This window comes from Apus apus, chromosome 7 (assembly GCF_020740795.1).
Source record: "Apus apus isolate bApuApu2 chromosome 7, bApuApu2.pri.cur, whole genome shotgun sequence".
Taxonomy (NCBI): Eukaryota; Metazoa; Chordata; class Aves; order Apodiformes; family Apodidae; genus Apus; species Apus apus.
The window spans coordinates 16,232,571-16,248,954 of NC_067288.1; the positions used below are offsets into that span (position 1 = coordinate 16,232,571).

Consider the following 16,384-nt stretch of genomic DNA (forward strand, 5'->3'; position numbering starts at 1 on the left):
CCTTGCAGGGCTCAGGAGGTCTCAGCTGAATTCCTGGCTCCTCCAAAACATTCTTGCATAGCTTTAGGCAATTCACCTATACCAACGTTCCTACATTATTTGCAGCCACCACACTCCTGGCTTAGGAGTGCAATGAAAAGCCCGAACTTGCTGTTACCAATGTGAATAAGCATCAAAACACCTCAGCAGGCATATTCACCAGGTGAAGGCTCCATTCCTTAAAATTGTTCCTGTTTGCTGCACTTGACAGCTGGCAGCAGTGTTCTTGCTGCTGGCAGAAATAGGAATCCAGCTGGGCCATTCCCTCCTCTGCATGGGGCATTCCCTGACAAAGCACCAGTGGGCCCATGCCATAGCTGGGCAAGGGGTGAGCCTGCAAACAGGCAGCTGGGAGGATCAGAAGCTACAGTTTCTCAGAACAGGTAAATCCCACCTGTGTTTCAGTGCCTTACCTCTGATACAGGATAATAGTACCAGATTTTCTAACAAAAACATTACAAAGGATAAAAGGACTCTATTCAATACTATCTGGTAATAATCAGATATTATGGCAGCCACATGCCAAAACTGCTTCCCAACACAGGCTTCCTTTTGATCTGCAGCACTTCTGGTTTATGTGCCAATTAAAATACTTCTGTGCAACACTACTAACACAGCTCTTACACCAAGTTATCTGGAAAGAACAAGCATCCATACTTCTCCCAAGTAGGAAAAGAAAGCTCTTACCTGATGGAGAGACTTTACGGGATTGATGATGATAACGACGACAGATGCTCAGAGATGAGTAGAAAGACAAGTAGTGCAAGATGCAGGAATTCACCTCCTCCAACCACGTTAGTCTACTTGCTTTACACGTGCAGGGTGAAATATCGGTCTCTGATGAGTAACTGAGAGGAAGAAACTTGCTCTGTGTCATCTGACAAGACTAGAAAATCATCATTCCTAAAACCAGACACCAATATTCCACAACTAACCTTTCTCCTGCTTTCAATAGGCAAGTCTTCACCCAGCAGTCAGTTTTGCCCATCACGTGCACATTCCTTACAGAAATTTGAGATATGAACAAATCTTGCTAATAAATCTTCTTATTTGATGCATTTATAGACAGCTGATGCATCAGCAGTTGAAGTCTAGAAATTCATCTGCAGAACCCTAAGAGACACTCCTAGTCTAAAGGGAAGTTCCAAGTGGAACCCTATCACTTTTGAAATGACATGGGTGGATTTTGCTGCAGCTTTGGGCAGGTGGAGAATTTGGCTTTGTTTTTCATTGATGTTGCTTAAACATTGCTTCTCAAAAATCTTTACAGACTTTGTTCCTGTCCTGTTTTTTATGGCAGTGACATAAAATCTATTTATTCCTTGAGGGTTCCCTATTTCCCCCCCCCCCGACCCCGATTTGGGCAGAACAGCAGTTTGGGTTTGTTGTTTTTTTTAAATTTATATGGAAAGAGGAAACCACTCTGGGCAAAAAGTCTACAGTCAGCAGAAGCAGCACTTTGTCTGCAAAGACTTAGACACAAGACTCCCAAATGATTAATGTTCCTAACTTATATTTTTCTTGCAGATGTGATTACAGAAGAGAGTATGAAGAGGAAATTATAAAAAAAATAGATCTTAGAAATGTATTTTCATAATGAGGAGCAAAAGAAAACAATTTTCTGGATGGTTTTATAAGAACAGAGTCAACAATTACAAACTTAGATGCCAAACTGTTGACAGCGTTAATACTTTGGCACCAAAACTAGCTATTTTGCTTTTCTAGAAAGTTATTGATACTTGCTCAACCTGGTAAAAAACAAATCATGAACAATGTATTAAATAATTACATATGAACATAAATAGCTAAGTTCAGGCTCCACATTCGAAAGACTGACAAATAGTGTTATCACAACACTAACTTAGCATTGCTTTTAGCTATGGAATATCACAGACTTTAATACATTTTTTAATATCTTGTGTGGCTATGATACCCAGATCCCTATTTCCTAGTCTTTGCAGTATATTTGGAACTAGAAAATAAGGTCTCCAGTTGTCAATCATTATTTGAATTTGGCATGGGGGAAGAATCTACCAATGCAGCATATGGAGAAAAGAAAGTTCTTTTGGATATTGAACAAACTGTTTTTCATGCAGATGAGAAAACACAAGAAAAAGAATTAGTTTAAATCAACATGAATAAGTAGAACATAAAATGATGACATACATCTGAAAAATCATCTCAATGTCCATGAGACTGAGTTATCAGGGTTTTTCCCTTCTCCCTCAATCACAAGGAACGTGACTGTCTTGGAAAACACTGCTGTTAAAGGATCAATAAGCTTGAATACCACAATCTTTCATGGCAGAAAGCTCTCTTCAATTTGTTTCCTAGGTACTAGAACTGAGTAAAACCCAAACTGGACTGCTCAGCAGATGCCGAGAGGCCATTTCAGATACACAAAGAAACTGGGTTTTGAAAGTGCATTTGAGTGCCTGCCTAAGCATGCTTCACTCCCTTCAACTACTGACAAGGTTTTCAAACTTGGCTTCCAAAGCCATCTTTGAATCTGACATTCTGGCTTTGTAACTCACTCTCCATTTATCTTAGTATGATCAAGTGATGAGAACTATACATGTGTAGACACACAAACGTATATATATATATATGTAAGAGGACATTCCTTGATGGGTGAATTGGGAAGGAGGGGCTATGGAACCAAAGTTACAGATGAGCTGGCTGCAAAGCTTTTGTTAATAAAACTTGTTGATTGCAGCCTGATACTCATCTTGTCATGCACTTGTCCTGCACAAAGATTTTTGAAAAATACATACCCAAGCTATATATTCTTTCTGGATTAAGTGACTGTCAGATACATTGGGTAAGCACATCCAGACTGTTGTACACACAGTCACCAGCATGCACAAGCTAATTCAGCACGATATGCAAGCACCACCTCCAACACACAGGACAAGGACCTCTAGTGCCACCAGACTCTGAAAGGTGATCCTGAATAAACAGCCAATTTCATAAACTCCATTGCAGAGTGTGATCTGATGTCCTACAACCTGCAAGATAAGACTTTTCCTTTGGAAGGCTCGTGAAGGAATGAAACTTACTACGCTATCTCACAGAGCCAGCTGAGAAAAGGGAGAGGCTGAACACAGATGTCATACACTCTCACACATTTTTCCATCCACTTGGGGAAAAAAAAAAAGAGCACAGACAAAGAATGTTTGCTGGGGTGGCAGAAGGGCAGAGATGTCTTCCTGTTTTGCTCTGCTTTTAAGGGGAAAAAAAAAAATATCCTAATTTGCCCAAAATCTTTGTTGAAAAGTTTTGCTGAAAAACATTCACAGCAATTTTTGCTAAAAGCAAACCTCAGGTTTTCAACCATCTCTCCAAAGTAGCCTTTAGTATTAACAGATGTCTTCTTGGAATCTGCCTGAGCCCAGTGAACTCATTCTGAATGGACACCAAAAAAAGTGCACAATTTTTGCTCCACATAATCTGAGCATAAGACACTTTCTCCCAGACTTCATGGATTTGACTCTGGTCATGCAACTACTGACTATTTTATCTTCTAGTAGTAAGGATCTCAAATGCAGAACTGATAAGGCTCCCAGTCAATGTAATCTGCTTTTCCAAATCTATAGCTTAGCTATAAGTAGTACTGGAAGTAGGTATTTGGTCTGGGGTTAAAAATAGGAGAGATTTCATTTGTCAGTGTACAGGCCTTGCTTATAATAGCTGCAACTTTTAATTAATTCAGTCAAGGGAAGGCACTGAAGATCCAAAGCAGATAATTAGGCCAAAAGAAAGCCATGGTAGCTGTTAAGGAATTACTGCAGACTCATATAGTGGTTTATATTTCTGCCTGCAATTTCCTCTGTTCTTTACATATTGCCTTCACAGATGCATATATACCCTTTATTACCAAATCAACTGCTTTATGCAACATTTGCTCTTAAATTCAGTCATCATTACACACTGCACTGAGGCAGTCTTGACAAAGCCAGCCTGGAACTGCACAAGTCTCTAGCAGTTCAGCATTCCTTTCACCCTTGCCAATTCTCCAAGTCACGCAACATTTTAAAAGTTATTAAATTCTAAATAAAGGAGATTTAAGGATGCCAAAGTCTATTCTGTGCTAAAAATGGCAATCAATATTTGTCAAGACAATAATGTCTTTAGGGCAAGAAGACCCCTATTCTCTAGACTAATTTTTTTCTTTTTTTGGTAAAGAGACAGTTCGTAATATTTTCCAGTAACTGCTGCATCAGACCCGGAGTTCTGGTTGAGTTAAAACATTTAAATTATCATACCAAATTAGGTACGTTTCTCTCTAAAAATAGAGCACTGTTTTTCCTTATTAATATGGAATTTATGTTTGAAGTACAGTACTTTTTCAGTTGAAAACCACAGATAAGTTAATATCAATAGCAGTGTGAACACATGCACGTATACAGTAAGGTAGTGAACCATTTCTTAAAGCATCGGAGGAATACAATACCTGCTTAGTTGAACTATAACCACAGTTCCCATGAATCAACATTTTAATCTGTTTTGTTCCAAGATTATTATTTTTTTCAGTAGAAGGATGGGTAGTTGTTCTTTGTGCAATTATTTTGACATCATGTTTATTATGAGAAGTTAATCTCTGTGTGCAGCAAATCTGAGAGTGGATTCTGAAGCAGCCTTGTAAACATGGAGAAAAAGGGGAGAGAATATTTATCACAGTATTTTCCATTTTTATGAGGATGCAGTTGGTTATTATGACAAGGTGAAAGGTCTCAAAGCCTTCATTTTTAGCCCACAGGTGTTCTTTGTAGAGGCTTTTTTTAATAAAGAGCATTATTAGTCCTTTAAATTAGCTCTTATTGAAAGTTACCACATCTGCTTTATGTGGTAATGAAGCCAGGGGAGGTCATAGCAGGGGACTTGTGCTGGAAGAAAACATCTGGACATTGCTTTGACATTCACTAGCAACTTCTTGTATTTTATTAAGAAGTAAGGAAATTATACTGAAATCAAATGCAAGATTCAAACAATGAATAAAATGAAAATACAGGACCTGAAAAAAAATATCTAGCTTTGAAGCCCCCTTTCCCTTCTTTAACTCCCCTCCCATGAATTCCAACTGAGACTAATTACCAGTGCAATTGGCAGCATCAGTTAAAAAAAAAAAGTTCAAGCAGTATTTAACACGTCTGTAGTATTAGAGTAATTCACAGGAGAACCTACTGTCATTGTTTTAAAAGTGTTTTCTCTATTGTAACTTCACTACTATCATTTATCATTTCAGAAAGAGGTGCAGTGACCTTAGGAACTCCTGTATCTTTATACAGGCAATTTTTCCTCCACTCCCCCTTGGCTGATATAAGCAGAGAGACTTTCTTTCCTGTGCCCAATTACACCTATCACTTCCACCGATGGAAGTAAGGAAAAGTCTACTTGCAACAAAAGAAGGATTTAAAAGTCATCAAAACCCTCAAGTAGAAGTTGCTGAGTAACTCCATGATGGTTCTTAATCGTCAAGGCTGACAACTAAATATTTAGGAACTATTGCATTAAGGAAGTTGGCCAGGGCAGCTGACTGCTTACCTGCATAGTGCAGGCAGCTAGGAATGTTTACAGGGCAATGGTTACACTACCTGTCAGAAATCCTAAACAGAGAAGCATACCCATGCTCACTGTATTTTTTTTAAGTGCTTGCTTGCACTTGGCAAATGACATTTCTATTCTACTGAAGCACTATACCACACTCATCAGTGGAGTAACGGAGTGTCTTACAGTGCCACAGTCATCAGTCAGGTCATTTGTTCAGGTCATTTCCCTCAGGCAGGGAAACATGTATGTATCAATGCATTGTTCTAATGCCAGCTGTCTATTCTTACAAATATCAGTTTTAACATGAGGAACTTTTCATTGACACTTCCAGCACAGTGTATGCCCTCTGCAAATTTATTACATTTCTTGCCAGAAAGCCCAATGAAAATTCTAAAGGCCTATATATTTGGTTATAGCTACACAAAATTATTACAGACAAGCTATACACTCCAGCTCGCCCCTCCCTTCCAAAATCACAACAGCTGCAAAGTTCACAATACTACATAACAACATCCTCTAGAAAAAAAGCATTTAATGTGAATGTGACATGCAAATATTAAGACAGGACACCAGACTTTTCCTTCCCCTTCCCACTGGGTGTTTTATTTTATAGCATTTGCATTAGGTAATCAACTGAAACACTTCAACAACAGAAAGCTGGCAGCATAGTAAGGAAAAATGGAGATTATTTCTGAAACAGCTGTGACAAAATGGTTTTAAGTTGGAACAGTATTGCACAAACAAATCAATTTACAGAGGGTGAGTGGGAGTGAGAATCTTCAACATGGATTGTGAGGAAAAAAGGCACTATTTAGCTGTGTGTGTGTTTAAGAAGAAAAACGTCATGAAGCACAATCCATGTTTTAAAAAAATTACATTCACTACTGCCTTCGAAATGCTCACAAACCTGTCTCTTTTTATAGAAGCTACAGAAAGCTGCTGATGTAAGTATCAGACAGTACAAGTGTTTGAACATTTATAACTGTACTTCAGAAAAGTCTCAGGAAGAGGGCTCTTTTTCTGTAAGTACTGCTGCAAAGGTTACATGGTTGCACAGGCTTACAGGAAAGAAAGCATCCATGCAACTAAGCAGCCTTACAGTTTCCTTAAGTTTAATCTCTAGTAGTCATAAAATATGCTCTAATTTTGAAGAGCTAAATTGGCAGTGTACTTGAATCAGGATTTTCCACTGACTGCTTAAGCAGCACAGTTCAGACAGCATCATCTGTATACCTTTTCATTCATGTTTAGCAACACCAGGTAAGCTTAATGGAAAATTTGAAAAGAATTGTAACACAAAATAATGGAATTTTCCCTGATATAAAATAGAATTGCTCTGAGACCATAAATATGCAAATGCTTATTTCTGGAAAGTAAAAACAGTATCTTCAGAAAAACTAAGTATCCAGAGAAGACATTTCAAACAAAAAGGATGGGCTGCTTCTTCCTTTCCTGTATTGTAGAGCTATAACTTTTCATGCCTATTGGAAAATGAAGCTATCATCAGCGTACCATTAATAGAGAGAAAATCAAGAGAGCTTGAAAATCAACCCCGAACAAGTAGGAATGAGCACACAGAACATTCTGCACCGTAGCCTTGTGTCTGCTTATAGATGCACTAACAAAATAAGAAAGAAATTCTTGTTGCACAGCTGCAGAATGATGACAGAAAGGAGCTAAAACCACTGTTGCTCTCCTGCCAACACTGCCCAGCATATCCCAAGTGCTCCAGGCATGCTGTAGTCATGACTGTGTCCCTACCAGCACAGCTGGACCAACTGCCATTATGCTGACACTGAGAGCTTCCCCAGGGCTACAGTTTTGCACAAAATCTGGGTGTTAATTTTGTACAAAAAAGTACAGAACAGTGTAACAACATCTACTCTTAACTATATATATATATGTATATGAGCGTTTCAGCACCTTTCAAATGAACTTAGCTCTGCAGAAATCCAATCTCACTCCTGTGCAGAGGCTACAGTGACTTCAGTTAAAAGATCCATGTTCAGGAGGCTAAATAGTAAGTTTACTCATTAAACAACCTGCAACAACAAAAAATCCATGTATTGCTGCTTTTCACTATAACTCATTAAAGGAAAATACACAAAATACATTCTGTCTACATACTGTAAAATACTTTTAATACCAAAAATTTGGTTTTTTTCCATTTCTAAATATATTAATAGAGAGCAGCTTATTAAAAATCTGTAAAGCTCCTTTTCGTAAACTGTCTTTTGGTAAATCCAAGTTTGATAGTTCTGAATTCAAAGGATTCTAAGAAGTTCATAGTTGACTTAATGGTTGCACTAACTACACAAGTAAATGGTCTTGGTTATTTCTGTGTTCTACAGACAATAACATTTTCAGAGTGCATTTGGAATGAATCCCTCTGCAATTGTAGCTAGCATTAAAAAAAAATAATTGCTAAAATGTGTCAGTGCTGTCAGTTCACAGCAGAGAACAGTAAGTTATATTTGATTAAACAAATTGTGTTTTCTCATATGAGCTGTGAAAAATATATTGCCCTTTTAAAATTTATTTATTTTTTTTTAAATGGAATTGTTCTACTGTTTTTCTTACTGAAGACTAATAATAAAGAAATTCTAAACCCTGGATGGAAAAAAAAAAAAAACATGACTTCTAAAATTGCTTATAGAAAAGGTTTCTGTAGACTCTACTGAAATCAGTAGAAGTTTTTCCTATTTCTTCTTGTTAAAAAAGAAGCATTTGTCTACATACCTATTTTGTTACTTAGATGAATATTATATGTTTACACTTAGGAAACTTCTCTGCTCTCTTAGAGGTGCTCTTCTGAAAATTCTGAAAGAGACTTAAGAAGGTAAACTGATCCAAATAATTCTGAAGGAAAACAACATAGTCAAAATAATGCCTAACCTAAAACTATCACTGAACAGATAATCTTGCCTGGGATTATAAATACACATCTTGTTTCAAAAAAGCTAGGGATTTGTTACAAACAATTTTAGATCTCCATTAGCCATTCCTTATGTGTGACTCCTGAATTTCTTTAGTTAGGAAACATTTCTTCATGCATGAACTACCACATCCTATTCCCAAATGTGTTGGCATTATGAATGACGTCAATAGACAAGAATTAGAACAGGAAATCTTATGCATAGTTCATTCTATATAAATTGTAAGCTATCAGAAGGAACTTCCCTGATTATTTGGGAAGAACAGAGGTCTATTTTTAAAATTCAAAGGGAAAAATCAAAGAAAACAAAGAAAATGCAAGATGTACTTGATGGTCTCTGATTACTCTCTCTGTAATTGGACTGTTGCTTTTGGCTGCAGACATCCAGTTCACAGACCATTTTCCATTTCCTTTGTTTTCATTACAAGAACAAGTTAGTTAAAGAAACTCCACTTGGTAATTTTAGACTTAAGACTTCAGCATCATCCCTTAGGAATTTAAACCTTTACCACCATTCCTTACTTTGTCTCCTAAGTGCCTTCCCCAGCCAAATCCTGTGAAAAGCACTTCTAGTAAAGGCAGGTGTAAGATGTGTAAATACTCAGATCTTTAAGAAAATTCAATAGGAAAAATTATTGTAGTTGTCCACTGTCATTTGCTATAATGCATTGGCCCCAAATATCTGCTCTCAAATTTAAATTTACTTATCTACCAGGTGTTTCACATTGTTAAAGATGGCAACTCACAAATTTACAATAGACACATAAGGCAGTTATGTAAATATAACTATGTCAATCAAAGTCACTGCATCTTTCTCAACCAGACTACACATGACATTCTTCTTTTCCTCTTACCATAATAAGAAGGTTGAAGAAAACATTTCTGTAAAGAGAATCCCTGGACAGCATTCTGGTATTGAAGTCAGAGAGGTCACTGAAGTGCGTTTCAGCAATGTCCAGTTAACTCAACCAGGAAGCAGATGTGATGTTTTTCACTTCACATGTAACAGAACTGGTGCAAAAAAACCCACTTTAAACTAGTTACTTTAAACTAGTTACTTTAAACCTTTTGGTCCAAATACATAAAATCAGCAGTATTTACAGCATTTTACTTCTGTTGTAAATGCAATGCTTTAAAACACATTATAAAGCACCTTAGTAAAAATATTCTACAGGTAAAAGTATCGAAGTAGTAGGAAAACCCTAACCATACCACAGCTCACTAATGGAGTCATAATATGGATTCACCAATACCTCAGTTTACAATTATTACAAAGAATCCATGGAGAAACTTAATACTGAGTTGATGACTTTTATACCACACTGTAAGGATCAACTGGAACCGCAGACACTATCAACTTTCTTTGCAGTTTTCCCAGCCTCAGTCAGTGGTGGTGGGGATAAAAAAAAACAAAACTCGCACCGCTCTGATTCTTTAACTTTTTACATTATTAATGTGGAAATTATGTTCTAACAGTAATGATTAATTGTAATTTTTAAATAAAACCACATATATAAATATGGGCAATTCCAGCTGCAGCAGCATTTCTTAGCAGAACATGATTAACCATCCCAATTAATATCATGTGACATGATTCACAAAAACAAAGCACAGAGGTCAACCAGTTATCAAGACTACTCATCTTGTATACAACCAAAATTTCCATGTTGAAAGCTGGGAAAAATTATTTCCTCTTCACAGAAGTAGAAATGAAAATAAATTGTTCTGAAAATTAAAAAAAGCATCAACAGAAGCATTTTTTGTTGTTTATATTTCCAACTAGAACTGCTGTGTATTAATTGCTCCCAATTAACGTGTAGATTTCTTCAGGTAAAGGTATTAACTCCCACTGAAACTATTAGTTAGATACAAGAAATTACACCTTTGTTTTTGGATTACCAACACAGCCAGTATCCAGTGCCCTGGAGGTGATCCACAGCCCACTTTTCTCAGATCTATAAAGAAATGTCTTGGAGGTCTACAAGCAATCTCATTTCCATGGTTGAGGACTAAGATGATGATGTGATCAAAGATTTAGGTCCATCAATCTAACAGTATAGTGTTCTTAGTTTGATTTAGGGTAAATCTTTTCATAGAAAAAGTGTTGGGCCAGAATATACAATTCTCCATCTTTTTCCCGAACTGCATGTGCTCTGACAAACTGAAATTGCTCCAATGCAAATTCATAGAACTCATTCTCCATTTTCCAGATTTCAGACTGTTGTAGCTTGGCAATAGTTTCTTTTGTGGGAAGTTTTTTCTCAGTTGTTTTCCTAAGATGAGACTTCTTTCCTAAATGCAAAATGAAAGCAATAACTTAACTTTAAAGTCAATGTGATTAAAAAATGTTTACTGTCCTCTTATTTACAGAGTTTTATATTTTCAGCATGTTGATAAACTGCATTAGAAGTGACAGAATTTAATCCAGAATTTATTATCACAATACCTGGGGTTGGAAAATTGTAGTCTCTCTCACTAAATCTTAATGAATTTTGCATCAGTTCTTTCAGTTCTTCCTTCTTATTCTAATAAACCCAGGGAATGAACACTTAATTTAAGGAACAAGATTATGCCACGTAATGTACTTGAAGTAAGACTGGTCTTTCAAAAATTAAATATTTAGATGTTAATCTGGTATCAAATGTTAAGAAATTTAAAAACTGCAGAGCAAGAGGCTTCTTTCATGAGAAGATTAACAAAATAATTATATCATTTTTCCTAAGAAGTGCTGTCTGTTGCCTTATAATAAACTTGTTAATACTATACATTTAAGCTCTATACATTAGACCCTCTTCTCCCTCTGTTTGCTAAGATTGTAAGATTTTCTTCACTGAAAGTTGCATGGCTGGCTCCTAGATATGTAGCTACTAGCTATATAACAAACATCTTATTAAAGCCCCAGGAAGATAACGTTATCCTTGGGCCTTTGTATCCCTTGGACCTTTTAGCACAACTAACCAGCTGGCGTCAAGTACAGTAAATTTCAGCAGGGCTTCTGAGGAAATGGAATCTTTACAAAACCAAAGCTCCTGCAAGATGTTTCAAAAATGCTCTGACAAACACCTGTCACAATTTTTTAAGTGTGGTATACCTACACAACTGCCTTTAGTGCAGCCTTAAGTATTTACAGTTTGTGCAAGGCAGGAAGATACGTGGGCTGCCCTCAAAAATTTTTACTGACAGTCTTTTAAAGGAGCTTGTCTCTTGTGTAGAATATCAGCCAACTGAGAGGCAAACCAGGCAGAGACCTCTTCCTCAAGGTTTAAAGAATTCACATTAAAACAAGTGGATGAAAAATCCATGGAAATCAAACACTGAAATACCTGTCCGGTACAGTTCTGTGGCACCCCTGAAGAACCGGGGCAAAGCTGCCTCCAGTAACATGATAAAGTCTTCAAGCTCTTCAGTAACTCCCACTAGGAAGTACTCATTAATCAGATTGTACTTGGCTTGTTCCAAAGCCCATCTGCTTCCCACATTCCTAAAATGACAGAGAACAATTACAGCAAGTTCTGATGTCAGCCAACAATCCTTGGTCCCTAGATGGAGATTATTTCATAATAGAACATTTGTATTGGAAAGGCAAGACTCATTTAAAGTTATAAACATTCCTAACTTCATTTCCCTTTCCAGTTTCTCTCATCTGTGTTCTTATCTAAAAATTTCATTTCACTAGTTATTTTAATAACTCACCCACCAAAAAAATTAAAAAAAAAAAAAAATCCATGTGTGTAGATGACTACTGCCTCCGTTCATGCAATTTTCGGAGGATTTACATTTTCTCAACCTCGATACTCAATCTTCACTCTCACACTAGATACCAGAAATGGCAACTTCTCTTTTGCATCCCAGAAACATAATTGTGAACTAGAAAGTAACTGCACTTAATGGGAGGACTTCCCTACTGAACAGACAGAAATCACACATTTTTTCCTCCTTATTATAGCTCTAGACAAGGTGAAAGTACAGGTTCAGAGTCCTTTGCTCCTCTGCTTCTCCCACCTAGCCCAGGTGTAGATAGGTCTGACCAACAGGCACGGAAAGGAGAGCTCCCAAGTGGGCATTTCCTTTCCTTATGTTTAGATGAACAGTACCTTTGAGAAATAATTGCCTGTGATTTCAGTCATAATCCTTCAAATCATCTATGTCCTTTTACTGAGTTTTTAAAAGTCTGTGCCATGGTTATGAAACAATGCACTGACAGAGGGACACTATTGCTCTTGTTTCAGTTTCTACCAATTAGCATTGACTACTGGATGTCTGGTAAAGGTTTAGGAAGATAAATTTATTTTGGTCTCAATTATTTTATTTTCCCAGAAACTCTAGGAGCTTGAACAAAGTATCTCCATTCAGAAAGATGGATATTGTAGCTTGACAGAAAAATGTCAAGACTCCAAATGTACAAAAATTATTTTTACAATTGAAAACATCTGTTTTCTCTCATAGCACTCCTGATACAGTATCCTAACACACTGCTTGTTTAAAGAACTGGAAGACTGTTTCACTAAAATGCCTCTTCAAAAGAAAATACATTACTAAAGTACCTGCTGCTTCACTCTGTCAAGCCCCTCACACTTTCCCCAACTGTGCTACATATTCAAATTTGTTAAGTTTCAGCACTGATATAAATGACTAACAATGTAAGCTACATTTAAATCCCTACCAGCATTCAGAGCTGTGGCCACAGAAGAAAGGAATTTGAAGCCAAAGTTTCTCTGGAGCACAGTCCGAACCTCCAGCTGCCACACATTCATCAAAGGTCTGGAACAAAGACAAAATCTAGTATATGTAACAACCATCTCAGCCTGGTTAGTTGCTAACTGTAGTGGGGAGAGAAAACCATGAAGTATGATGTGCAAGAAAAAAAAAACAATTTTTTCAAGCCTTGCTTTCACAGTGTTATTAGGAGGACTTCAACTTGTCTTAATTAAAATAGTGCTCGGAGAGTCTTTTATGATTAGGACTAACAAGCAATTTGATCTTACCTGATACATTTGATATACCTTTGATATAACCTTGATAAAGGCTGTATGTGTCAAAACAAGGAACAGTCAATAATTGTTGGTGTAATTATTTTTCCCTTACAAAAGAAGTGACTAAAGATAAAATGCCAAATACCACCAGGATTTGTGTAATACTGGAACAACTTGATCTTTATAACATAGAACACTGTGCATTTTATATTTTAGATTGAACAATGTTCTATTACATTAAATATTATGACAAATAACTGCCATTTCAGAGGCTAATTTGTTTTTGGCAGTCAGAAGTGAAAGCACGTTGCTCACCGCATAACAGAATATTCTATACAACATGGCTCTATGTGGACAGAAAGCTGTAGCAACACAGTTTCAAATGCAGGAACACAGTTACAGCAAGAACTCCATTAGCACTGGAAATAACTTGTAAATATATGACCCAGTCACTACAAATTAAGCATTTATTATATTTCTAAACAATATATAAGCCATGTATCTAGGACAGATAAGTGATCACACTTTTTACACTCTTCTGTGTAATTAAAAGCTTCTGTTCTAAACAACTACGTAAATAAACATTTGCTTAATTATTCAGTTTTAGAAGAAGGACAACGTCCTTTGCTTCTATTCTGATGTCAAGTTCCTGAGATAATCTGAAAAACTTACTGATATCAGGCCAAAGCAGGGATTAACTTGTGATGTCTTGGTCCACATTGTACTCTGAGTTTGGAATACTTCGTACATGTTACATATCATAGATAAAAATGCAGCCTAACTAGGAAAACAAGACATTGGTATGCTTTCTTAGGCATAGCTCTCTAGAGAATTCTGCACTGATCTATCATGAGTACTTCATAACATCAACATTACCTAAGAACTAAATTGTTCAAATGCATCTCTTAACTTATGAATGTATATACTCAGCATGAACTGGCATCTGTCTAAAGAAAGACTTTTTTGCTTATACCTGCAGGTTCTTTTATGGCTATTACACAAAAGCAAGCAAGCAATTTTCTAAGTATATTAAATAGGACAGGCCTTCTTCCTCACATCCTCTCATATGCTTACCTTGACTACTCCATTCAGAGATTTTATCATAAGAAACACTTGTATTTACTGACTATTCTTGGAGGCAAAATAGCTATAACTGTGGAAGCTCAGGGATATAGAAACAAAATTAATGAAGAACTCTTCCATACAAATGCTGTAGTATGGACTGAGAGGGGGATGTGGGTGTAAAGTATGATGAGATTCCTTTCCACTTAATAAAGGCACAATTGACTTCCATTAGAAAGATTGCATTTTTTCCTCCCCTACTTTTCATTTGAAGAGCTCTTAGTCAATCTACTGTAACACTGATTAGAACAGATGCCAGTGTTATAGACACTGTGATTGGGTCAATCCATCGTTGAGTTTACTGAAATTCATGTCTAATGTATGTAAACCTGACACCATCTCTATGTGTACAGTTTTCTTGGAAACACCATGGAAAAACAGTATTATCTGATTTAAATGAAAGAAACCCTAAAACTTGGCACAGCAAATCAATTTCACTTCAAATGAACTAGAAATGTTTAGAGGACATCTGTATGGTGACACTAAGTCTCAGACCTAAATAAAGTGGTAGGTTAGTGACAAAATGAAAAAAAGCATCCTTAATAGAAAAACACAAAATAATAATGCAATACATTACAAATATTATAACTAGGAGCAAATCAGAGCTCACTGTGCAGCAGTCTATCAAACAGTAGATTGAGGGATTTTGGTTTAATGTTTCCCAGCAACTACCTAACAAGGCTATTCATATTATAATTCAACACTAAACCAACACTGTAACATTTCAATCTTTTTAACAAATATTAAGTCCTATAAAGAGTTTGGACATGGTAGCATGCTCAGCTTTCCAATCTCTACCAGGAAGGAATTCCACTAGCCAAACCATGCTCCTCATGAAAAGGAACAGAGAAAGTTACAAAAGATGAGATTCTCTCTTTAAAAAATGCCTTTATGATACTGTATCACCAAATTATCTCTGTAGCCACTTCTATGAAGGTGCATTTTTTAAGTTTAATTTCAATTTATTCTGCTTGAAGCTTTCCTCTACCTATGCTGTAGAATGTCTGGACAAACTGAAATGCAGTAGCAGAAGATGGCGCCAAAACCTAAACAACAGAAGGAGTTATCAACTGCAAAGAAAAGAAGAACGGTCTGTTCCCAGTATTTAAAAAACTACTTGTATAGGGGGTGTCCTGGTTTGAGCACACAAAAGTATTAGTCACATTTATGACTTGTTATGGTGTTTAGCTGTATTCAGTGTCTCTTGGTATTCGTACAGTGCTACACTGAATTGTCAACGTAACAGAAAAATTTTATCAGTTTAAGAAAATACTGCCCAGCAAACCTTCAAAAGTGCCTGGCTCTGTAAAGTATGAAATATCTTTACATTTTATAAAAGCTTCCACACTTTCCTAGCTATAGTTTTATAAACTACATTCATATACTTAATACCCTACTTTTCTTCCTGATTTAAGAAAGTCCAAAGCAACATACTCCAACAAATGTCTTACTGCAAACCATGACTGTGGATGTATAAATTCTTTCTGGAATAAATATATTATGAAGCCTAATTATGCTGCCATTCTGAAAATGTACTAGTAATCAAGGTTTGAATATGCTAAACTGAAAAACTCCTAGAGCCACCTAAGACAGATGGAGGAAGTCTAGAAATGTATGAATCATACTCCATAGTTTCAAGTAGACTCTTTGTAGAATTTCACTGCAATATTTACATTTAAAAAAAGGGTTACTAATTATACAAAAAAATAAACATCAAAGCCAAAGCATCATAGTTCTACAGCTTTTGGTGAAAAATAGCTATCTT

General features: G+C 36.4%; 1 protein-coding gene across 1 annotated transcript in view; it reads right to left on the reverse strand.

The window, feature by feature from the left end:
* Window positions 1-6,106: 6,106 nt before the first annotated feature.
* Window positions 6,107-16,384, reverse strand: part of HS2ST1 (heparan sulfate 2-O-sulfotransferase 1) — a 79,468-nt gene continuing 69,190 nt past the window's right edge. Inside the window, exons 5-7 of the mRNA XM_051625555.1 lie at window positions 13,188-13,285; window positions 11,848-12,005; window positions 6,107-10,816 (exon numbers count right to left, since the gene is read on the reverse strand). Of these exons, the coding sequence (XP_051481515.1) occupies window positions 10,590-10,816; window positions 11,848-12,005; window positions 13,188-13,285 (483 nt within the window). The 3' untranslated portion in view covers window positions 6,107-10,589. The remainder of the gene's footprint in view (window positions 10,817-11,847; window positions 12,006-13,187; window positions 13,286-16,384) is intronic.